This window comes from Hylaeus anthracinus, unplaced genomic scaffold, assembly GCF_026225885.1.
Source record: "Hylaeus anthracinus isolate JK02 unplaced genomic scaffold, UHH_iyHylAnth1.0_haploid 12002, whole genome shotgun sequence".
Lineage (NCBI taxonomy): Eukaryota > Metazoa > Arthropoda > Insecta > Hymenoptera > Colletidae > Hylaeus > Hylaeus anthracinus.
Window position 1 is genome coordinate 7,108,842 of NW_026534349.1, and position 27,013 is coordinate 7,135,854.

The 27,013-nt window shown below is 43.5% G+C and overlaps 1 protein-coding gene across 1 annotated transcript in view; it reads right to left on the reverse strand.

The window, feature by feature from the left end:
- Nucleotides 1-25,418, reverse strand: part of LOC128891614 (uncharacterized) — a 58,760-nt gene extending 33,342 nt beyond the window's left edge. The window contains exon 1 of the mRNA XM_054151242.1: nt 25,071-25,418. Within this exon, the coding sequence (XP_054007217.1) occupies nt 25,071-25,167 (97 nt within the window). The 5' untranslated portion in view covers nt 25,168-25,418. The remainder of the gene's footprint in view (nt 1-25,070) is intronic.
- Between the last annotated feature and the right edge of the window lie 1,595 nt (nt 25,419-27,013).

Consider the following 27,013-nt stretch of genomic DNA (forward strand, 5'->3'; position numbering starts at 1 on the left):
CCTCGTGGAACACTTTCTACGAGCGAAAGATTTAACGCCCGAATTAAAATTTTATATTTCCTGAGGAACGAGGTCCCGTGTCCTTCGAGTACTCGTGTTCATTGCACTCTTTTACTAAGTATCGTACGAGTGCTATCAAAGAACGAGTTTGACAACCATCGAGACTATCGTTCGCTTTGACCTTATCGACGAGACGATCCAACCTTCGAATTACTACCCAAAGTTTCCTGAAAAATGGATCCCTTACTTATTTCGCAGTTAATACTCCCCGAAGAGCTCTCGTCACCCTCTAGAACTCTCGAGCTTTCATAGAATATTTTAAAGAATCTTAAAAATCGCCATCCGACAATGTATATTACCTTTCGCCGAGTCCCAAAGTTTCTTTTCGTCACGGTTCTCGGCCATTGAAATGCAAATAAAAGAACCAGTACCTGTTCGGTAAAATCGGTCGGAAATCGATCTTTACAACTCAAGCTAACCGCAATTAGTAATCTGACACCTTTCTAGACAAGGACAGAGCTAGACTTTTCGTTCAGGATCGTACGATATCAGAATTAGGAGATACAAGGGGATACAAATGATCGATATATGATTATTTAGAACAATTTCCACGCTGACACACATTTTCTACGATAGAAATCTGTCTCACATTGTGACATATACTAATATTGAATTTTGTCCACTTATTCCGCACTGTGCGTCCCATCGATCGCTCGGCGAGAACCCCTTCGACGACGATCTTGCGAAACAACTTCCCTAACCGCCAATCGATCGTGCCAATTGACGGCGCCGAGGCCCGCGAGCACAAAGAGAGAATCCCACCCCGGTCGTCGATAGGGGCTCGCCAGCCCGTGAATTTCAACTTCCAATGGAAACCGCAAGTCAGACCGAGCGACAAAAGCCTCGAGGTTGTCGCGCATCGGACCAATTAGAGAGGCGGGGGACCCTGACTGGGTTCTTCGTTGTCGAGGCCGCCCTTGAGAGTCACTGGCGTCGCGACGCACGCAATAACCGAGTGCAACGGTGCACGTGTGCATACGGAGGTATGAATGGAGCGAACTCTGCCCTCGCCTCCCTGTTTCAAGCCCCCTCGCCGCCCCCCAGCCCCCCGGTCGGTTACACCACACCGTCTTCGCCGTTTCCACCCGATACCCCGTTTCGTTCAGCCTTTCTCCTTCCACGAACCACGCCTCCCACTCGGCGAGGCCTCAGCCTTGCCCTCCGGCAAAGAAACAACACGACGCGTAACGTAACATTACACGCACGCGAGTTGAAGTCGTCGAGAAGCGTGGGCGAACCTTGGCGTAGCCACGGATCCGAAGACTTTGGCTGCTCAAGGTCGCCGTATCCATCGGGAGCCTTGGAAATTTTTCGTTTCTCTAAGAATTAGCTATCCTCCAGGGAAAATGCAATGGTCTAATCCTAGACAATCATTTGGGGCGAGGCACTCGAGTAAAAGTGGCCAATAGAAGCACCAGAAGTGGTGGATATCCCTTGTCTGGCTATGGCCGGACATATCTACTTCTAGCGTAATTTTCTTCTGGGTTAAATTAGCAGGCCTTACTTTGCCCTTTCAGGCCTTTCTTGAAAAGAACTTACATTGGAATTAATTCAGTTTGAAATAATATCGTGTGAAATAACTGATAAACTCATTTTTTTTCGTCCATCAGAATAATAAATTCAAAGTTTCTCTAACAATTCTATCCTAACAATTCGCTCCAGCTTTCTATCCCTGCAATTATTTGCTTAGAGTTCGTGCGAGTCCTCGGGAGGAAGTAGAACTAACCTCGGAGCGTTGCAACGAATTCCCTTTTGGAAATATTTTATTTGGAAATTATCTTGCGTTCTAGAATCGAAGGAAAAGGGTGAATGTAATTTTATAGTTTCTGAGGAGTCGAGTTTTTAATGTACTTCGGGACTTCTGTTTGCTCTGTGGTACAAAGGTTTTACGACAGTAGTATCAATAGTATTCGAAAGTCTTCTAACTTTTGTATCGAGAGAATAAAGAAGCTGGAGCCACTCGGTCCTCTAGCGGCCAACATATTCAACCTCGACTTTCGATCAATTACATCGCTCCGCGGTCTCGCGCGAGAATTCCCACCGAGAAGACTCCTGATTATGATTGAATACGTAACGGTCCGCGTTTTAATTTCAAGTAGGCCATTAGAGGTAACAGCGATCGATTAATTCAATAAACGAGCGATTCTATCCTTCCTGTTTCCCTCGCACTTAACCTCCGTTAACAACAGCCTCTTCCAGGAGACCCTCTCGCGACTTCTTAAAAACAGGTGTCTTACCGTGAATGAAAATTTGTAAGGAAGGCTACTATCCCCTGGAAGAAGTCTCCTCGGTCTCAAGGAAAAGAAGGAGAGTATTATTTTCTGATGAAAGGTGTCCTTTCTTTTGGAAAGTAGGCGTTTTGTCCTCGAGGAAAGATGCTTTCTTTCCTCGAGAGGGGCTTCTATAGACTGGACCTCTTTGAGGAACGCCGTCAAAGAACAGGATATCGGTAAACCCAATGGCGAACCCTTATTACGTTAAGTTTAAGGAGACCGTTTCCTCGTTGGCGAAACCTCCTGGCATTTACATAACAAAGTAATCTAAACTCGATCCTGCTATGACGCGATCTCATAGTAGCGCGATACACCCCTTTATCGAGGGTGGAAACATTACTCGTAACAGTTTTGTCAGTCTTGCGAGCATTTAATCTCTTCGTGAACGCATTTTAAATGGATGCTTTTATTTTTGTATTTACTTTAATACCGTATATCTTTTTCATGCTGAAAGGAATCGAATCTATTCATAACCAAAAAGGTGGCAAACACTTGTACAAACACTTGTACAAATTCATGCTTCAAGTTACTCGTGAATATAAACATAAATATACAATAATCCGAACCGATAAGTATATAGAATATAAAAAATAAAATACACTACACGACATTTAGAATACAAAACGTGCTTCGATTTAACATTCTGCTCGACCTTCGTACGTAAAGGTATCCATCTGTACCGTTGAAAATGGCGTAAGGAGAAAATAGGTCGAAAACATTGGAAAATTGAATTGTCCCGCGACAAACCAAAATACCTCTCGTTCGCGGAAAGAGAGCCACCGAGGGAATCTAGTTATTACAGTCGGCCCCGGGTCACGTTCGCGAGCTTCGCTTCCGACAATTGCCGGAAGCGAGCGAATTCGACCGCGCCGCGATCGACCGACGAGGGACGGGGGTCGAAGAAGTCGCTCACCGGAAATTAAAGCGACGTCGAGCCCCCGCTCGATTCCCGTGGAAAATAGAATCGATTGGTTTTCTGGAAGGGCGTAGGGACCGACGGGATAAAAAAGAAAAAGAGAAAATAAGGACGCGTCACGGCGGACGAGATTGACCAATCTGACTCCTGAATCGCGAGGATCTCTGACGCGGCTGCGACGCGCTGATAAATCGGATTCCGGCTGATAAATCAGCCGCCCGGCGACGATAAATTCGTGCTGGGCCAGCGGACGTATCGCGAGGAAATATCGCGTGATCGTGTCCGATTAATAACACCGGTCGATCGAGTTTCTTCAGACGGCGTGTTTTAATTAAAAGCGCGGGGACTGAGATTTCGAGGCGGGGCCGAATCTCTGTCCATCCAAGGATCAGTCAAAAGTCCATTCATCGTACCTGACGCGAAATGCTCGTAATTTGTTTGATTTTTATTTGGAAATTGTCTAAGAATTTAAAGGAAACCACGTTCGATTTACGCATAAAAATATGTATATAAAAATTGGTGCTTCTTTTACTCAGGATTTGTTTCGTCTTATCGATGCTTTTCAAGCTTTCCTTGCAGAATAAATATCGAATCTTCCGGTTTTATCATGCGAAGCAGTCAAAGAACGAAATATTGGGTTGTCCGTAAAGTCCATGTCGATTTTTGATAGGACTTACAGGTCTGAATATATCGAAGTAGTTGAAAACAAATAACATGTATACATCCCTTAAAAGGTGGAAAGGTTGTGGAACAAAATGCCACCTATGTAATTCGATAAATATATATATTAAAATTCAAACTTGTTTTTGTATGTTTCTTAGAAATTGGCACGAACTTTCTGAACAACCTAATAATAAGGAATTTTCCGTGAGTAATTACTCCGTACTCGTCGCGTTTTAACAACTCCGAATCAAATTTCGCACGTCGCAATGCCTCGACAGGGCCTCGCGTGTACGCGCGAGTAAGCAAACTGTAAAACGATCGACGAGAGCTGATAATCCGACAGAAATGTTTAGCCAACCTCGTTATATATTAACGTTTCGCCCCTGGTCGGGCTGTAATTCGCGCGAGGCCCCTCCCCCGCCGCCCCAGAACCAATGTAATTTCACACGGGAATGATTTATTTAATAGCACCGATGATCCGTCGAAATTCCCGCGTCCGCGCGCCCGAATTCGTTGTCGCGGCCGAAGCGGAAACGTAATTCATGCGCGGGTTCCTCTGTTCCTTTGAATCGTCGCGAACTGAACGAATAAAGGAAACCTTGGTTGAAAGGTGGAAAGTACTCGATCGAATTCGCTATAGTCTCGAGGATGTTGATGCTACTTGAAATTGGTCGGAGATCGTTGCTAAACGTGGGGTGATTAGGGTGCATCTAATCGTTTTCGGCAATGTTCAATTAAGAGATAGTTTTTCATATGTTCGTTTTTGGATTCTTTCGATTAAGGAGGCATGTGACTGATGCATGTCTGTAATGTAGGTTCTAAACGAAATACTATTTGGAGTGTATGGAATATAAATTAAATACAATTTATTTTTAGTGCAACGAAATACTTTTTGAAGGGTTTGAAACAGATGTAATTACATGACGTGTACCAAATTATATGAAATACAGCAACGTTAAATTGCGAGAAAATGAGAAAAGAGATGGGACTCGTTCGGTACAAAAATCTGCAAAAATTCACAAAAAGGTATCTAGTAGAGTACTGTGATATGAAAGAGTTTCAACCAAATGAAAAACGGTCGGTTGTAAAAGTGGTCAAAAAGGCTCGGAATGTCCCTTATATTACCAATTCTTGCCACTAATTTTTGAAAGAGCTCCTCGCGATACCTTTCCGTGCACAACAAGTAAAGTTGATCTATCAAAACCGGATACATGGCTCCGGTTATGAAACGTGCAACTATGCAGCTGCTTTATCAGATACGTGTACGGAGGAAGGTGAGGTCACGGGACGGATCCTGTTATATTACGGCTGTTACGATCGCAGTTAATAGTGTAATTGTACGTTATTGGAATTCGTATGTATATTTCGGACTGATAGTATTCCATCCCACGATATTATCGTGAAATTCCACGCTAATACCGACATTCGTGCTTGCAACGAACCACGTCTAAAATTAACGTCAATATTACCGGACCCCATCATCGTTCGATCCAATTAATCGTGGCGCGTCTTTGTTACTCGGAAATTTTGTGCGATATCGAACGATTCAGCCTTTAAAGAAGAAATATATTTTCGTTTGATTTTTCAGAGTAAATTCTCTTATACAAATGTTTTCGTGAAAAAAAAAGGAAGAAATGATTTCACCTGAACTTGACAGATCGATAAATATAACAGAGGTTTGAATATTTTAACTCAATCATTCCGATACTAAGAGCGAGTCGAGATACAAATTTGCAACTTAAATTGTCTCATTTTTTTTTTTTTTTTTTGGTATATCAAACGATCCATCGAATTCGATTTGAGAACACCTTTGACCTTCTTATTCGACCGTACTCTCTACGAATACTATTCAGAAATATCAGGTATTATCCTGTCGCGCTACAAGAGGAAGAGAAATCCGCTTTTCAGGGTAGAATAAGGATATCAAACGCCGTCGGCGTCAAGGGTGGCAAAACGCCGCTGAAAACGCTCAAAGAAACCTACCCGGCTGCCACTGGCTGATAAAAAGATTCGAGAATTCCACCGTCGTAATCCTATTACTGAAAACCTAATCGCTATCACTGATTTCTGGCAAAAAAAAAAAATGAAGAAGAAAAAACAATGATCCACTCCGGACTCCTCCTCGACTCGATTCCAAAACGACGTGTAACAGAGTCCTGTTAGTATAGCGAGCAATCCATCAATCGAGTTTATAATCACACGTTCCTGGACTTCGTACATTTTTAAGGAAGAAAAAATTATTGTTTGCATAGCACCCACGCAGGTATGACTTTGAAAGATTGCTGCCGCTGTCTTTTATTCGTTTGAAGATTAAATAAACGCAAGAAGGACGTCGTGACATTGAGAAATTGGTGTTCCGATCTTGGAAGAATTTTCAAGCGAAGCAAAATCATGCGCACCATAAAAAAGAGAAAATTATTTTTTATAGTGTACGCGCACGAAGGAAACGCTGCGACATCGAAATGATGGTTTCGGATGATCTTTAAACTAAAAATTACGAATGTGTATAGTTCGAAGAGAAGCAAGCATATTTACTCCAAGAGTTATTACTCCGTATAATATGAAACTGTGCTCGCAAGATTTTAACCCTTTGCACTCGAGGCCTTTCTTTCTGGTATCTGTCAGCAACTCAAGATGCTTTCTTAACATTCTCTGATTTAAGATTTGAACATCGGATCACCTTTGCGTCAACGACTATTTTATTTACACTTCGAGTTCCAAAGAAGTTAAACCTAAAGGAAACCTAGTGGTGACTGAGAGTCACCTCTCGAGTGCAAAGGTTTAATAATTGGAAATATTCGGTGTTCCCACCAGAGAAGGGGTTTCGAGTTTGAAACGATCAAATACAGCTGCGGGGTATAGAATTTCATCGGCAGAAAAAAATGTCGCCCGAGTTAAACAAATCGCGGACGTTATCGATTGCGAAAAACCGGGGAAACGTTGGTAATCGTTCGGTAATATAGCCCCCCTTTCGTCCCCGCCCTTGTCCATGGAATCGACGGTATTTCCGATTAAAAGAAAAACGTGGTGGAAAGCGCAGATCACTGGGATACGAGGATTTATGTATTCCGGCCCGTGGAAACCTATTAAAAGAACCGCTCCTTGGGATCGCGGCTGGGATTATTAATTCCGTTGAAATTGCGAGGACCCATCGGCGGGGAAACGGGACAATTGATTTCACGGAGGATGGGACAAGCCGAAAGTGTGTTATGAAAGGAAACGCGAAGAGAGGAATTAGAAATTAATCTCCGATCTCGGGCAATTGAAACGAAAAGGGAGTCCTTGGAAATTACGATCTAAGGAAACAGCACACGCTTTCGACATTCTAACTGCGTGACAATTCTTTCGGAAATTTCGTTCAGAATTTGTCAGGGTATTCTCAGAATATTATCAGAATTTTTGAATCAATTGTTTAACTAAAAACCAACCACGGTAAATTTTACGTTGTTGTATTTCGCGATTGTTAGGTAGTTTTTCCATGGGCGATCATTCGCGATTTAGGAATTTTGGTCGGTGAACACGCGTTAATTCGTGCCGATCGGTAAGCCACGGATCGTTGGCCATCTAAAAGCCTCGGTTTCGCGGTTAGCGGGCCCCTCTGCTGCGCAGTTGCCACTCAAGCAGCGACCACCGCGATTACTATAGTTTTGCCATAAACTAATGCACGACCGCGGATTGCGAAATATTTTATGCGTGGTTACTACCCGCACGGGTCGATCTCCACTGTTCAAGTGGCTGTATATAGATCTAACAATCTCTGTATTTTATAAATTAATACCTAAACACGTATTCACGTTATTTGGTAGAACGATGAAGATAAAACGTTACACCTGTTCGCAAAGAATTCATAAACGACTGTATCCTAATAAATATCGCAATAAAATCATTGTCCACTCCAAGTAAATCAATAAATACAAATTTATTATACATTCATTATACTACATTTATTATAAATTTATTATACATTCGCTATAATGCATTTATTAAAAATGTATTTATACATTTCGCATACTCGTACGAATTACTATCAGCAAATTAATATTAGAGATCTGTTAAAGTATTGGGTGAAATATTGAAAAGAGTACGATGAGAGGAGATTTCGGATCGGTTTCTACGCCACTGAGCACCGCGCGCCGCTACACCTTTCCGTAGCCCGTCCCACGAGTAACTTTCGAAGGTATATACGAGCTGGCTGCGATGAATGGACACCGGAACAGGTTCTGAATCTTATGCAATGATAAATGAGCGACCCCGCGGCATCTCGGCTTCACCTGCACACCTGGACGAGCACACGCGCGCGCCTGAGTGCGCGTCGACGCTAACGCATCGGCTGAATGAGGTCCTCGGCGAAACGAACACCCGTGTAAATTAATCGATCAAATAATCGTTTCCACGAAACTCACGCGGAAACGGGGACTGTGGGAACTCTCGTCACCGTGGAAAAAATTGTCTACGTTTCGTTGGCCGCCTCGATGGCCACTCGATTCGAGTGCGTTCGCTGCGTCTCTGGAGCGAGATATTGTATTCATATCGATACAGGATTCTTTTGTTGCAGATACGAAGGGAAATAAAATTGTTATTCGAGTATTATTTATTTATGTAACAGGGTGGAATTGATGAGAATGACTTTGTGTAGGGTTCGGATATCGGAGGGTGACTTTTGGAGGAGATTTGTAGAGGAGCAGATGTTATTCGAGGTTTATCTCAATTCGATACTCGGTTTCCAGCTTTGAATTATTATATTATTGTACGTCAGAGGGAGAAAGAAGATCCTGGAAGGAATCGCTAGCCTTCCTGGGTCAGACGTACTAGTCAGACACTCGGCCGTCCTCATTCTACTGCGAAAAACTACGAATAAATTCTCTCCGGAGTTTTAATCTTTTAATATTCCCCGTCACGAGTACGAATGAAGACAGTAGTGATAATAGTATACAATTAAACGAGCCTCGGGAAATCCTTATTTTACAAAATTAATCAATTTTATACCAAACTAATATTATATTTACACCTTTAAATCCACCCAACTGTGGGCCCACCCTGAAACATATATTCCCTGTAAACTTTCTAATTTTGAGTAATGGCACGTCCAGAATTAAAACAGAAGAAAATGTTTGAACTAAACACGACGACACGGTTGGGCAATATCGTGCAGCCTCTGAGAACGCGCGGAACACTGGATACATTACCGTACGATAACTCATACGAACTCCCGAACTATTTTCAGCCGTATATTTCCTAATACATCTTGACGGGAACGAAACGTGAAAAGTGGAAAAATGTCAGCCGGGGCCGGGCGGCCAGAAACAAAGCGCACTCGTATCAATGGCCGTCGTGGAAACGGAAACAGGCCAGCACCGTGCCCCGTCTCTGTCCGGCGCGTCAATAACGTTTCGCGCAATATTTTCATCTTTGCGCGAAACGTGTCAGCGTCGCCTAACGCGATATATCTTTATCCCTGATTTTACACGCGAGACCCGCGGGGCTGGACGAGTTCCGGTGGAAATGTACACGTTTATCGAAAAAAAGAAGGGACAGAAGGGAACGAAACAGACGGAAAGCGGGCGTTAATATTAGCCAAGCTGGCATAACGGACCGACAAACGCTGGCTTTCTTCGATTCTCGATGGCCTTCGACTGACCGCGGTCACTCTACTGCTTGGAAATTGTCGAACGATTCGGACTTTTAAAGATTTCAATACCCTGTCGATAGAATTGGAACAGTCTGTCGGTAAGACTCGGCAAGGTAGACCCCTGTTCCATCGAAGAACCTGTCGACAATCTGTTCTACATTGCCAACAGGGCAGCCTACCTTATCGATTCAATGTTCTGCATTACCAACAGAGCAACCTGCCTTATCGAATCAATGTTCTACATTACCAAGACACCGAACGAGACAAAAATCCTATTTCATGCCGATTAAGTACACTTACAGACCACTCCAGCTTACCAACTCTGTCCTAAAAAAACATTCGATAACTCCGACTTTCAGCAACTTAACTCGAAGCGTATTGAACCCGTCGCTACTTTCGACCGCGACAGCCAGGCGACTGATTTGTAAACTGAATTATTCATGAACCGAATAATTAGCCGTTTTATGCCCGCCGCGACTACTAGCGCGTTTCAATTCGCGCGGTAATCGCTCGACGAACGAGAATCGTTTCTCTCGGCCGCTCGTGCAACGGGAATCGATCGGCAAACTTCGGGATATAGGTGGAAAAGTAAGAGAACCCGGAATTGCAAAACCGAGATGGAAGCGATCTTTCGTTTACTTTTATTTTTTTCTTTCTTTCTTTCATTTTTTTTTTTGCGTAATTTTAATTCCGATACTTCCGGCACAACTCCCCGAAGTTATTTTCGATAGTTCCCTGGGAAATTTTAAACAACCCGTAGCTTCTGCTTACCAATGACGAATTTCAAACTAGTTCGGTAAATATACGCGGAAAGTTTGCAAATGAAATGAAAAATGTAAAAATGTGATACGTGTACACGTGCTTCTTCGTTCGTAAATTTATATTCGTTGGCAAGTTTATACGAGCGATAAACCTTTGGACTTCCACGACCCCGCGCGATTAGATTATCGCGCGGAACGTGCGTTAACAAAGTATTGTAAAAATCGTGATATTTTCATACATGAAAATGCACTTTTAATGTCTGAAAAACTCCCCAGCGGGGATTCTGTTCACCGTTCGAGTAATGCGAGAGAGAGAGAGAGAGAGAGAGAGAGAGAGAGAGAGAGAGAGAGAGAGATTGCAAATGGCAATAAAATTGGACACACTCGGTACTTTGAATCGTTAGCGCCGCGATGAAATCGTCTTAATGGGGTGAAAAAAGTTGCAGTCAAACAGGTAAGTGACTTTCAGCGCGCTTTTTAAAAGCGAGCGAAACTTCCAAAGGGAAACTTTGATTTCCTTCCGTCTGTGGAAATACTTTTCTTATAATTACCATCCTAATGAACGCCGTAGTTCTATTTATATCCGCGCCGAGGAGCGCGAGCGATGCTTTCACCAAAATTAAAATAAACGAGAACGTGAAATTAATTCGGGTATCGGGACCGAAACGGCTTTGAATTAACCGTAGCGTATTTTATCCTGCTTTAATTAGTCCTAGTGACGAGATCGAGACGTGCATCGATCTACGCATTCTCATTCGAAATTAATACCCTTGCATCAAACCGTTCCTGATGACTATTTTAATAACCGTGTAATTACATAACTGATTGGGAATAAATTGGGCACCGATAGACGACCCGAAAGTTGAGCGCAATTAGGAATGCCGATCCAAGATTCGAATATGACGAACATTCCAGAAGAATGCAAAAATAGCGATACTTAAAAGAATAATATCTTTCCGAAATTCCTGTCATCCTATTTGAGTTCTATTATGTTAATATTACGAACAACGTTAACAGTTGCATTCTACTCGCACCGATGATATCTTTAAACAAATATAATAAATATAAATTAAATAACGCGATACTCGAGAATCGCTACGCGTCCGTGTTTAATATGCCACTGAATCGGTCCCATCGGTATTAGGTGGCGACATGGTCCTAGGATGGGAGCCAGAGCTTTAAATTCCTTCCAGCTGCGGCGCGCCGTAAGTTAAGTTCGAGCGCAACGATTTCTCTTTAACAACAAATCACCGGCATCTTTCGAATTACCACAATGGAGGGCGGCCATAATTTTCGGACTGCTGGATGGGACTCGCGAGGCCGAAGTTCCTTTCCGCCCGCGAACTTCCCCCCGCCCACGTCTCGATAACGAACGGTCCTCGATCGAGACTGTGCTCGAGCTGAAAGTTTCTCCGATGGCGCGCAACCGTGGCTAGAGCTTTTTCTTCGTGCCGTATTCTCAACGAAATCGCCTTTTTTTCGCGATTTTTCGTTGCAATGTTGCAGCAATGTTGCAGCAATATTTCCCCGATATTGGGATGTTGAAAGTAGTCGAGTATGCAAAAGTTGCGATATTCTGACTATCACCCTTTAAATAGAAATTAGTAGTTGTCGCGATATCGCAGAAATATACCCGCAACATTGAAATGTTGCGTGTCATACGTGTACATAGAATTTGTATGATTCCGAGGGTTTGGAACCTCGTAACTTATGCAGTGCACCAAAAATATTGCTGCCACGTTCCTGCAATATCAGCAATATTCCCGCAACGTTCCCAGCTGCATCGACTCTCCTAACTACCTCGAAACATATTTTTCGAGGCATCGATCAGCCGTTTGACTATCACCAGGGTTTAATTTCAGTTTTTCGGATCGCATTAACGGCTGTCTCGTTCCAGGATTTCCATGCGATAGCGTCGAGCGTTTTTCTATCAAGTTTCCCGCGTAATGGGATACCAGCGCGCGCAATACTCGCGCGCAACAACCTCGAAAAGCTCCGAATTTGCATAAGGGTACGCGATCGCGTTCGGACCACGTGAAATACCCGATTTCCCTGCGCTCATCGAACAAACAGTTTCCCCTATGCCTCCGCGAATCTTCCTCGAACAAAATCAACTCGAGAAAACCACAGAAACAGCGACGAGGGTTCGACTCTCGATTCCCTACGTTACACCCTCGACGATCGTAATCATGCTTCATCCAATTTTGCAATTTTTTAACGACCACTGAAAACTAACTGAAACGAGCGTTTCGCTCGTCACTTGGGATCCTCTTCAGCAGCCATTAATTAAGCCCGAACGGTTTCGGAGGAAACAAACTTGAATTCAACGAGTTCGAGCACGTCTACGATAAACATATTAAATTTACGCTGATGCACAGAAATAATTAAATTCGTCTGCAGTACTGTTTTCGTAACCAACCTTCCCCAAGTGACCCTAAGAAGAAAAGAAATTTTCAATTTAAAAATTCGTTACAGCGTGACTTTTTCTGGTAGTACCGTCTCTGTTCCTATTTCAAAGTGATCATTGCAATCTTTATTCGACAAGCGTAACGTCACTGTGACTCCGTCTACCCTGTTTACTAAATTTCAATGCATCCTGAATTTCGTTCTCACGAAATTTGGCGGCCATTTCCGCCCCCGGGGGCGTTCCGAACGAAACTTGCGAACGCAACCGAACAGAAACCGGACGCGTCGCGGAAATCTTGGCGAAATATTTCAAGCGTGTCGCGGTTTCTCTGTCCACACGCCACTCTGCTTCCCACGTTCCTCTCCAGTCATTCTTGTTGACTCAGGTCAGCCTTAAGGCCTTTGAAATTATACGACGGGCATCTCGTGACTATTCGCCGAGTGTGTGACCACCTAGCCGACGAACAAGGAAGAATTCCACGCACGAAGAAACCCTGGATCGTCTGATCGCCTCGAACGTTGCGTAACACTCCTTGTCTACCTGGACAGACGCTCGGCAGAACTCGTCTGTACTCGTGACTCACGAACATAATCGATTCGAGTGGCTAACGACCCGCTCGGCTGCCTCGAATAATATAAATTGGTCGTTTAATTAGGCTAGAATAATTCAATTCGTATTCGTATCGCGAATTCGTATTTTTATATACAAGAATGAAAAGCAGAAACGTGGATCAAAGTACACATGTCTCATCTTTTAAATGTTGTAACGCGTAGTATATTTTCTTTTATATTTTTTGTGACGTTAACATTTGTAAGCATCCTTGTTTATGTTTGTATATTTACGTTTGTCGTAAATGTACTTGACGAATGGTTGACGATGAAACTAAAGAATAATTTTAATTTAGAATTGATAACAATTATCTGCCTCTGCTTTAATATAAATAGCACGAAACACAAGGTTTCATTTCACAAATCATTCGACAGAAGAAAGTGTTGAAATTTGAATATCCCATCGACTCGAACGGGACTGGACGAGATCTCCGGAGCGAAGGATCAAAAGGACAATCGTGACCCAGTGCCCTCGCAATCCTTCATACCGGAGGTGTGCCTCTGCAGACCACGTTTTCTGAATACCAAATTGCCACCTAGTTAACTTCCGACGAAGAAAGTCATTTGCATGTCGCACACGGACCGTCTCCCCCCGTGCGTGCAATTTTACAGCAGACAGTAACGGTTACGACTCCATTTGTACACCAAACAACGAAAGTTCAAGCTATACCTTCGACGATAAAGGAACCAGCGGCTTTAAACGGTGTCAAACAACGCGATACTTCGATTAAAGTACCACGAGCCCTTTCAAGATATGCCTCTATACTTCGTCGAAAAGAAATTCGTTAGTGTCCGGCGTGTTAAAAAATATTGCAAACGAGATGAAGCTTCTAAACACTGTCAAACGCGTCACAGACTCTGTTCTACGTGTCTAACACCATGCTTCGAGTGAAGATACTTTGTTACCCTTTCTTTCAGACAAGTTACCTTCTTGGTCGCCGCCATTCAGCACTTTCTAATCCCGGAATCCTATTAACATTCCAAACAGCATCAAACAACGCGACACGAATCCTTCCCCAAAGGCTCGAAGCCCTTATCGCGGGCAAGGTCTCGCTCTCCGCAGCCTTCAATCAACCACCATCCAGCAATCGACGTTCTCAAAGCACCTTCCCGACAACGCCGGTCCTTTGACAGCTGAAAGCACCGCTCGAAATCAAACGTGACACGAATCCTTCTCTAAACGCTCCGAGCAAAGCTCCCGCCGACCGCGATGAAACTCTTCTCGAAACCAGAAGACAAACGGACAGAGGACGGACTTTGTCATCGCCCTAATTCTTCGAGCTCGCCCGATACTCGTCGGCAAACCTAGGCGAACCGTCTCCTCGACCTCCAAACCAAGATCGGAGGGTAAGAATATTTTCTCGTTTGATCAACGACCAAGGAGATCGCTCGTCTTTGGCCTAAGCCACGGTAATTCAGTTTAATTGCCTGAAACCTGATCGATCCGATCGGCTCGAATGCTAATCGAACGGCCGAGGAGACTGGACTGACTATAAATAGTTGGTCTTCGTTCGGCCAGATGTCTGATTGAATGCAAACGAGCCGCGTGGCTTTAATATACAACGGGTTAATTGGACCCGTTGAACTATATCCGAACGAGCGGGATTCGCGCGAAACGAGAGACCGCAGAAAGAAATCGGTTTCACGGTCGTATCGACAGTCCGACCAGGTCCTGGCTATCTAACCTTCAGCACGCGCGACACGCACCCGACCGATTTGCATGCCGTCGTAGCGGCTTATTCTGATTTTATGCGATCGCTCGGATGTCTAGACATCCGGCAGGATCCCCAACGCTGGAAAAACGCAACGTTTGACGTTGTTTGACTGTGTTTCAAGGCTCGATATCGCCTCCAACAGATTTTAATTAATCAGTTATTCTTCTGTAAATACTGTAATTATCAAACACGCCTGCAGTCCGATAGAATAACGTTAATCAGCAAAACTAAAGGGGGGAATGACACGAAGTTGAGGATTACAGAATGTTGACAATCAAATGACGATTATTTCTACTTAGATTAAATTTACGAATGATCGAATATAAATCCACAGAATTCGTTTCTGCGCCTAGTATTCGTGGACAAGAGTTTCTGATCAATTTGGAATAATAATTTGAATAATATATTCATTCATATTTATCAACAGGAGATTTACAAATTGGAAAATTGAGAATGTAGAATGGTGTACGAGGAAATAATGAGCCGACGATCGCTCAAAAATGATACCCGATGCTGTTTTAATGAAATTAGTCTCCCATCCCCTCGCCCACTGTAACGAAGTCGCCCTTAATAGATAGACCCAGCAAGGGTAATCGAAATGGATTCGGAATTCATGCTCGCGTTAGCATTGTTATCCAGTTATACGGTTCACCGGACTTGTAATATGGCCCGAATATTAATTATTATATTAATTATCATTGTGTAACGGGCGGCGCCATGCCGGCTAATTAATAATTAAATGTATTCGCGGCGAACAATCGAGCTACACCTCCGTTTGAATTAATTTCCACCGACGAAACACGCGCCGTTATAACTGTTCCCGTTGAGGGTCATTCGATCGTGCCCAATTAACATGACCAAAGCTTTACGAATCATTGCACCCCGAGCCGTCGATGCGTATTTTCCCTAGCGTGGTCCTCGCGGCGACTCGATCTATGAACCCGATCTATTCTCCCAATTCGATAAGCAATATTATTAGAAATACTAGGCCGTTTCACCTGGAGACACGTTACAATCGAAGAGAAATTCATCACGCTTTGGCGCGAGACGTTCGATTTTCTTGAAACCAGAGACGGGCAAAACCCTAGGCTTCGAATAAATCTGAAGTTTGCCAATGTGCTTGTCTCGTTTCTTTCTCTGGTAAGTGTTCAAAAGAAGAAACATATCAGCAAACTTCAGATATCGTCGAAATCTAGGGCTTTGTCCATCACTGCTTGAAACTTCCTTTACAGGAAAGTGTAACCGCGTCGAAAGCAAAGAAAATATCGTTCCCGAGAATCCCGGCACTCCTGATCAACCATAACTCCATTCATCTCGAGTATTTCTCGATGCAATTTTCAGGAACTCTTGCTTAAAACGTCTGCTCGAAACTGTCTCTAATGATTCGTCGACCAAAATCAACGATATAGGTCAGAAAAAAAAATTTCAAATATCCCTTTGATTCTACGCTTTCCCAGTCGGAGGCTCGAAGACAAAAGATAGGGGGAGGAGGGAATCGCGCGATTTCCCTTCGACGGCAACAAGAACCGTCGAGATTCTTCCAGGGGATCACGAGGGGGGTCAGAGGGGGATGAACAATGCGAAGGGATCGACGCCTGTGCCGGTCGACGTGGCATTTAGTCAGAGGAGGACAAGAACCGAGCTCATTCACGACTCCAGCAAGGAGCTCGCCGTGGACACAGAGACACGACGGATACTTTGTACTAGTTTTTTCCATGCCAGCCCTCCGCTAGCTGGCATTATTATGTGTTCTCGGTACGGGTAATTAGCCTGGACGTAACCGTGCACATACCGGGTGGCCGTCGGGAAATCGTCGATCCGATGCTACGCCGACTGCGATTTCCTTCGCTCTTACTTCTTTTCGCGTGCGAACAAGGGGGAGGAAGTGTGGCAATTAATACGCCGCACGGAGCACACCGCGACCTAATCGCGTCGTTATTCTTCGTTGGTCGGTACAAAATGGCTGGGAGGGGTTGGACGAAACCCATTGGAAGAAATTGTAATTTTTTAGAGAACGTTAAATAGGAAGTGTAGTAATAATTTGTAATAATGTAATAATTCGTGATATCGTGATTGGAAGATTTGAACGAGAACTTTTGTTTACGACGATAACGAAAATATCCACCCTCGATATCGAATATTAAATAGTAGTATCGAAGATTTAATTTAATTTTTCGTCCCCAGTTTGTACCTCTGCCCTCCATACAGCTCTCAGTTTCTTATTACGACGATAACAACCAAGAACTATGTAAAATTCAACTATCTAAAAACAATCGCTGAAGATATTCCTCCGGCTTGCACAACGAACGTGCAACACCACACATTTTTAAGCGGCGTAACCGCGTTCGATGCCTCTGGGTAATGCCCGTTTCACTTTCTGCGGTCGGCTTTGACATCCAGATCGGGCCAGGCGAATGGAAATATTCATTTTCATAAGAGAAAAGTGGCACGGCCGGTTTCTCGGGTGTGCCACTCAAACGTATAGTTAATCGCGCGATCAACTCGATCCCCGTGCGCTGTCTTCTCCCATTCATGAGGAGATCAAGTTTTAATCGAATGCTCGAAGAACGGCGTTTCTTCCGATTCCGTAGGAGGCCTTTGGTGATCGCCTGATTGTTAATTTAGGCGACTAAGATTGGTTCCGCGAAACTTGAGGATAAATTATTCCTCGTAATGTCCTAATTTCGACGGCCTTTCGCTCGCGTATGCGATTTTAACTTCTGGATTATTAAATCGATTATTAAATCGATTTAATAATAGATTTCGTTCTCCTAACGTTGGTGTTGTACTACATTCATTTTATTTTATTTAATACGAGGCTGAAATCTTTATCTGTACAATTAGAAGTGATATCAATCCCACATTTGTAGTAGAACTTATTTTCGCGACATCTTTAATTTTCGACATATCTGCTTCGGAATTGACGTACTTAATTCCTCGGTAAAAATGTGGTTAGGCCACCGGTCAAGTGTTAATGAAATATTTTCGATTCACTTTGTTTTTACGGCTATTGAATTTTAAATTGAACAATTTTTTAAGGAAATGATTAGTCGAGCGCGGAGGGGATCGATGGCGAGCCGCGATACACAACGTCTCTAATTATCTTAAACGTGGCACGACGTAATTTATCGCGCGGTCCCGCGACGTCCTTTCCATTAAAACTTTAGCCACTTGTATGCGGGACGCCAGCAGAGAAGGAAACCAGGCTGAACCGAGATGATTGCTGGTTAAGAGGGCCGATTTTGTTGGAGTTGGAGAGAAGACATATTTCCTAATAATTGAGAGGACTCTTTCTTTCGTCAACAAAAATTCTTGAAAGAAGAAGACATAATTACATTACTAACACGATAAGATTTCAAATGTCAGAATTTCCCAATCACGAATTGTATTAATATTTAAATACCTCCCTAAACTTTCATTAAATTAAATCTCTTTTTGCAGAACCTCCCCAATTTCACACCAATATCTTCCATCTATTTCCTAATAAAAATTCAGAGGACTCTTTCTGTCCCCAACAAAGATTCTACAAAGAAAAAGAAGCATCTACATAATTGACCCGGCACGATTTCAAATGGCATCGATCACGAATTGAATCAATTTTTCTAAAACCTCCAATTTCACGCAGATCAAGCTAATAACATGGAATCCCTGAAAACCGACTTGCATCGGTGATATATCTTTCGACCAGATGCTTTCCGTGCGCATACGCCGTCTCCGATAAACCCTGAAGCGTTTTCCGTGTCCCTCCGCTGGACGAAGATATTCGGCAGCATTTGGCACGGTGAATTGCACCCGACGGAGGGGGAGGATTGGAGAAACAACCGAAGGAGATCGGGTACAGTTTTCCCAGCCGGGAATGATGTATAGAGTCCGCCTGGTCGGGACGTACAATGTAAGATTCATTCGCCACGAGCTGGTCGACCGGTGGCACGGGAAAGAATCACTTAACCGAACCCGGGGCTCGTGGAACGGGCTTCGAATCCGTGGGAGGACGGGGGTGGCCCGATCGCGAGGCTGACGCGGGAGATAATGGATGTTTGATGGCGGAAAAAGCAGCGAACTCTGCGCGGTGAGATCGACCAACGTCCTCCGGGACTATCTTTCTCCCGGCGACCGTACGAATTTCGTACGTCATGGTTCCTCGAGAAAAATCAGAGCAGAGGCGATGCGAAGTGGCTTCAATTTGTAGACACACGAGGGGGGAGATGAGGTGTCCCGGGTGGAGATTTATGAACGAACCGATTGGACCTGGCGGTGGGACCTCGGTTGGATGCGACTCGAAAGATCGAGGTGGAGAGATTCTTGGACGTGGAATTAATTATTGGAGCGAGTTTATTACGAGTGTTTATCTTTGTGTGATGGGGTGGTTCTGTTGAAGGGAGAGAGGGGTAGAGAAGAGAAAAGGAAGGGAGTGTTTCGTCCTGGGCTTGGTCGTTTGGAGATCGGTCGAGAATACTTTATATACGAATGTTAGCCGGATTGAGGACTTGCGAGATACGCGGAAACGTGCGGTGTCCTTCTCGTGGCGAGGACAGAAGGTACTATCTGTTTACTTGGTTCGCACGAGGATCGAGAGAAAGGTGAAAGGTTCAGTAGGAGAGGAAAAATATAAGAGACGCTTAATTTTGTTTAGGGAATATGGGTACAGTAGATGTTTTCGATTATTCATTCGCTTTATGTACCGGTCTATTTGGGAAACGGTCCGCGATTTACAAAAGAACTAAAATAGAAGAAGTAAAATAGACTTGGAGTAAATAAAGTGTTAACTAAGTCTCCTAATAGGACACTATTTACCTAAATAAAATAGATCTACGTTCAGAAATCGCCAAATTAAATAAACCAATTAATTAACCGATCCCGCCATCAATCCTGCGACGCCATTTCGGGAATCCTCTTCGTCACTCGAGGAGGGCACCCTCCGCAGGAAGCGGCGCGTGCACAACTCACGCGTACCGCTTCCTTGAGATATTTATACGACCAGGGAAGTTTGATATAGGACCGTGGCGCAGGACGAGACAATAATTTCCCATCGGGAAAGGGATATACGCGCTTTAACCGAAACAGCTAAAGTTCATAGACATTTACAGCGGCCGTAACGCCAGGAGCCCGTGTACCGAGCTACGTAAACTCTAAGCGCCCCTATAGTTGCGCCAACTATTCTTGGACGTCCGCGGTACTTAACTGCACACGGCGTCCTCGGTTCAGCGTTTAAATGACGATTCCAACGGAGTTCGGGGCCAAGACGGATCGTTAAACGAGAACCGAAACACAGGAATTTCGAGGGTGGGATTCTTAAGCCTAATCCCAGATGGGACAATCCTGTGGTTTAGGTAATGGCTCGGGTTTCTAGAGGAGAAAACGTTGTTAGGGTCGCGGGGAGATCATCGACGACTATGCAAGAGCTCGGAGGATGCGGGTGGAGGATCAGAGTTACGTCACGTAGGCCAGTCCTTGAACTTGGGGCCTGAGACCATCGCGGGACCAAGGACCGTGGAAAGAGGCGAGCTATTTTCGAGATCTTGACGTTCTTGTTAGGTAGCCTAATCACCATAGCAGATTTAAATAAGGCGCGTAAGATGGTATGAGGGCAGTATTTTTATTTCTATTTTTTCTTTATTTATAGTGTAGATCTCTTAAGAACTGTTTTACACTTTTATGAAGGCAGCAATGGTAGCAATCGTGCCATCTATGCGCAAATTAGAGTATTTACTGGCGTTTTCCTGTTTCTTCTTCCGTTTTCTTACAAATGTTCTAATATGATTATTTTGAAAAACATATATTTCTGGTAACTTATTTTATATGTAATATGATTGCCGAACAGAAAAAAATGAAAAGTGAAAAATAATGAAAACGTCATCGAAAGTGCTAACGGCTTATTTAGAAAGAGTTTATTACTTAGAAGGGGACTTTCTGAATAGACTAATCATACACTATTGAAATAATAATATTAGAATAAACGACCACTATTAAAACGTTTAAAAATGATCTAGATAATCTAAATTTAAGCCCGGAACAACAAAATCGAACCTCACAGCGAGTTCAGGCAAAATAATCCAAGTTCCTGGATGAAATCATTGGAAACCCTTTAAAAATCCCGAGTTCCCCGGGTCCCGGCTCGATTAGGCGCAAAAGCGAGAGAGAAGATTCGCGTAATTCGCGTCTGGCGAGTCGCGACACGCACGGAATTTGTTTAAATAAATTTGCATGGATTAATCGAGCGCTTACTCGTCCGGTCGCGCGATCGAGATCGACGCCCAGGGGTCCCGTCGCCGGCCGAATCCGCGTGATCGATCACGATCCTGATCCCGATCGCGATCGATCGCGCCTCGGAAGAATTCTGTCGGTGCGTTCACCCTGGCTCGACCCATTGCGTAACGAACGATCTCTTTGCTTTGCTCTTTCGCCTCTCCTCGGTGGTTTAACAACGCAATTGTATGGGTCGTATGGCGGGAGTTCTCGAATGGGGGCCACGGGGGCTCGTGGGAGGACCCCCGAGCTCTCGGAAGTAGAAAAAAAAAAGAGAAAAGAGGGATAAAAGAAAATTACTCTCTGCGGAGTATTAATTTGATTAAAAATAGGCGTTGGAGGGGTTTCCAATTTACGTTACAGGTAAGCATGATTGTTTCTCTTCAAAAACTACAAAATGATATGTAAACACTTGCATATAGAGTTACTTTAATGACTTTCAAAAGTTGCACAAACTGAAACAACGTAAAAAAGCGCACGAACTTTTGGTTCATCCTAATATTATGTGTAATAAATATTTATGAATATGTGTGAAAATATCGTTAGATACAAGACAAGAGGAAAGGGTGTGGCTTTTGTCCGTTAAAATGAAATCTAATAGCACCCTATATATATTCGAAATTTTGAAACGAGAAAGCCACATGTGAAAGTAACAGGTTTTGGCTTTGCTAGGGTCCCGAAAGATGAAAATGAATTACACAGAAATTTTGTATTCTAATACGACGAGAATACAAACTTCGATAACACAAATTATAAACTAAAAAGAACAAAGCGATACATGCCTTTCTCTTAGGACGAAAGGCTTCGGAATATAAAAAAAAAAAAACAAAAAAAAACAAATAAGTATTAACTACACGAACAAGAGAGACGATTATTCAAGGAACACAGCAACTAATAAAATCGATGATCTGCCAAAATAACCAGAGAGCGGAACTGTCCATCGGAAGACAATAGGCTCGAGAACGCTCCCACGAGCACGTGAGAAAAGAAAAAAAAACGCGCGGCAGTTTCGTTTCTGACATCTGCCGATCGCGTACTTTCTTCGGATGTCCGTCGATACATCGCACGACAATGGCGTTGCTTTTTCAGCTGGCAGATGCGACGCCGATAAACTCTGAACTGTAATGAGCGAGGGAACGGAGGAAGTATCTCTTCCCTCGTTACGGATCCTCCGCAGCGTAATTACTCTATGACCGGCGCTATTCACGTCGAGAAAAACGACGAGAGACAATGGCGACGACACTTCGGATCCGTGAAACTAAGGAACTGTGACTGAGGATTGATTTCGTCAAGAGTGCGTACTGTAAGAAGCTGAAGTGGTCCCTAGGATCCACTTCCAGATGGAATGTATTAGTTGTTTACGATTATTTTACAGCTATTTCACAGTTGGGTATTAATTTTCTATCGCGTGAGGTAATCAATAAATCCTCGTTATCGTAAAAACAGATGGAAAGAGTCAGATGAAGAAAAGAGTCAGGCGATTTATAAAAAAAATCTCTCAAAATGTCATCATTTGACAGCTCTGCATTCAGGAACGTAAAAGAATTAATTAATTGAAGAATAGAATGGTATCTACGGTGAGAAGGTGAAAAATTCGAATCAGCAACGATAAAAAATCTATGAGATTATTTTACGATCGCTAGAGATCATCTATCTCGTAATATGATGATTAATGGTGTGGCTACCATCAGGAAGAATTTTGTAGGAGGAAAGAGTAAGATTGATAAAAAGTCTCTCATCGATGTCTTCGTCTGACAGCTTCGGATTCAAGGATATAATAGAACGAAGATCAACAGCGTGATAGATGAGAGGATATCTGGCCAGATTCAAATTCGGTTCCCAGAGGTAACCCAAGTGCTATCGATACGATTCATAGCCCTTAACGGAAACTACCGATGCGCGGACTGGAGAAACAACGGACAGCACCTCGATAAAAATGTTAATTCTCCAAGGGAGATGGGTGTTCGAGGAACGCGGTGTTTGAAAGACAGCCACGAGGAGCCGGAGTCAGGAAGTCAACAAGCGAGAAATAGCGAGGAAACCGCAGGAGATCGGGACAACAACTTGGGTACCACCTGGAATAACAGAGAAGTGTATACTAAGTGTATTACTTTTTTTTTTTTTTTTCTAAATAAGAATTCACGCTTGGTACTTCACAGTACCAGTTACTTTACAGTAACGTGATATTGTAATATGTTACTGTAACATAATATTGTATATATGTTATTGTAACGTGTTACTGTAACATGATATTGTATATATGTTACTGTAACGTGTTACTGTAAGATGATACTGTAACATGATATTGTAAAATGATACTGTAACATGTAACTGTAACATATAACTATAACATGTAACTGCAACATGTAACATGTAACACTAGACATATTAAAATTTCATCATCACGAAGATTGGTCCTTCAAAATAACAATCCAACGGCACTCTATAAATCCAACTTTTAATTTCAGTGTAAAAAGAAAATATAAAATTAAGTCACGAAATACTGTATACCAAACCTAACATCGTTCTACCTACAGCAGAAAAATTGTATAAAGACTTCAACCTCGTAATAATTTATCCAGCACGATCGATCGGTCACGCAAAACTTCGCGCCTCTGCAACAGCCCTCAAGTCTTACTCTCAAGTCCTACCTCGAAAAGTTCTAATTCACCTAAACCTCGAAACCCTTCCCCAAACCTCCGGCAAATATTCCTCGCGCCTCGGCCACCTCCGTCACACCTCCACCGCCTCAAAGTAACGTCATCTCTGCTCGAGTCCTCCCCCTATTGGCTTAGAGATTCTCACTCCGACACCGTCTGACGTCCTCGGTCCTGATTTACCTACTCCCAGGCTTAAGTACCCTCGGCTACATTGATTACGACAACAGAGAACAGAGCACGAGGACTCGCTGAGAACCCGTTACGAGCAATCGATACCCATGAATAATTATCGTTAGCATTTGGCTCATTCGACGGCTGCACGGTCGCCAGGCTGTTTAGGACGACGTATGACACTTTCGTAAGACGTGTTTTTAAAAAATGGAACACTTTAGTGAAATATTAAAAAGAATAAATTGAAATATTTTTATAGTACGTTCTTTAGTAATGGCCAATAAAATTCAGTCGTTTATGGTGTCAATCTTTGTTAGGCAGAAAAATTATTATAAATATAAAAAGTCACGACTGTGCTTCATGAAGTGCTTTGACACTTAAATTTAAGATTTTTCAGAAACAATTGTATACAGTAAATCCCATGAATATTCGTACCTTCTATGTATATTAGTTTGACTATATTAAATAATATTTTCGATAATACCAAATGAATTTTTCATTATGAGTATGTATATGAATAAGCTTATACACGTGAATATCCTCTGTGTTTATTAAAGGAATTTGTCTAAATTAAACGGTAGGTTTGATGTTTTCAAATAAATTTTGTCATTCTGCATATATACATATATACACAAGTGCAAAGTTTACCCATGTACATATTTATAATGAAACATTTATTTGGTAGCATCGAACCTATCATTTACTTTAGACTGTATTTACATACACGTCAACATATCCATGCAAGCATGCACTTGGAAACGTCAAACCTATCATTTTAATTTAAACAAATATCTTCGATGGACATAGAGGGTAATGTTTATGAGACTGTGACTGTATTTATATATTCATCGACATATCTATGCAAGCATGCGCTTGGAAACGTCAAACTATATAAACGTCAACGAATAATAGAAAAGCGATGAAGAGAGTAATTACGTCGGAAAGTGTCAAGCGGTCTCACCTGGTTTGATCTGCTGAGGCTTGCCCCTCGTCCAGGATGTTTCCAGGAGCAGCAACGCGAGGACGGCGATGATCCTTCCCAGGCTGGCCAGGGTCATCCTGCTCGACCCTGTGACTGGGCTGGTTCCAGCCAGTCGGGAGTCTCGAAACGGAACGATATATCGCGGGGCACGGGTCTGGCCGGTCCGTGCGCGACGGTTGGATCGACGACGAGGCGACCTCGAATCGCGGAGCTCGGTGCACTTATACGACGGGATTATCCGTGGAGGACTCGAGAGGAAGAGAACCGGACAGAGCGGCCGCGAGACCGTGGCGAGGATCGAGTGAGTGAGGATGGACTGACAGACGTGCGGGCGTACGCACGAGTCAATGAAGTGAGTGGTACTCACTCACCCGTAGGAGCCCTCACCTTACCCAACCCGGGCCCCCGTCCCCCTCGCCGCCTCTCTCGCACGTCTCCCTTTTACCTTGGCTCCCTTCTTTCCTCTTCCTCTTCTTCCACTTCGTCCTCTGGCACACCGTCTTCCTCCGCGCCTCTCTCTCTCGCCTGTTTCCTCGACCTCCTCCTGGCTAACTTCCTCCTCCTCGTCCCGATCCGCCGTTCCGTTTCTTCTTTTCCGACCCTCATCGCCATTTTTCTTCCTCACCCGGGCCCCCGCGTCACTTCGACACGAAATCGTCGCGTTGTGCCTCGACGTGGCGATCCTCCGATGATAGTCGGGGGACCACCGCTACGGACACCGTCGGTAGGATTCGAAGGTGTTTCTGGAGGGTACGTTTAACCCTTTGCGCTCGAGAGGTGACTCTCAGTCACAACACGTTGATCGCCCATACGTGGGTGACGGTGCTTTTTCACTGACAAACCAAATTAATTCCGAACGAAGACAGTAGAGTGACATTTTTAAATTTCACTAAAGTTATAAAAATAAATTAGATGTTTGATTACGCAGTTTCCGATAGTCCGGAAACAAAACTTAATCGCAGTAGAAATTTTCGAGAGTATTAACCCCTCGGGGTCACACGTTCTGGAAATAACGCAACGGCCACAGGGGGTCCCGATGATCCCAGCCATGTTAACACGATTGCGTTGCCAGTATCGTTCCGAACGACTCATAACAATTCAGGATATTAGTTTGAACCTTCCGGAATGAGAACATCGTGGCAAAAAATTTGTATCAAATTTTCAAAATGAGGAAAAAAATCAACAGGGGGGCTGGAAATAACGCGCCGGTCACGGGGGGTCCCAATGACCTCAGTCATGTTTAAACGATTCCCGCGTCGCCAATATCGTTCCGAACGACTCATAAAAATTCAGGATATTAGTTTGAACCTTTCAGAATGAGAAAAATGGCGAAAAAAAATCAGCAGCAGGGGGGCAATGCGTAAAAAGAAAATCATAACTCTGGCAATTTTTAATGTATGTATTTTCGTGAAATTAACAACTTAGAGTAATTCTATCTGAAAGTTGCCGCTAGATCGCCGGTAGGTTTGACGTAGTAAATCGACTAACAATAGAGTTTGTTTAGGTTTAATTTTCCTGGGACTCGAAGTGATTTTCAAATCTCGAATTAGTTTGCGATCACGAATCGGGCTACATCTTCGGAGTCGAACATTGCATTCGTGGCAATAGAATGCTAAGGAAGCATCGCGAGTTGCTGGTTGATACGAGAAGAAAAGGTCTCGAGTGCAAAGGGTTAAACTGTGGGTACTTACCGTTGCGGTGGAGGAATCCAAAGCTGAGCACTGTCAGCGAATCGGTTGGGTCATCGATGCTTTGCTGGAGATCCTGTGGTGCTTCTGTGGTCTCCTCGCTATTAATCCTCTTTGCTACCTTGACTGATACTACCTCCGATGCTTGTGCTGTAATCAGATGAAGGGCTCGATTATAGTTTCCGTCAAGTACAGTATCCCCGTATATTCCGATCCTCTTTAGTACCTTGAGTA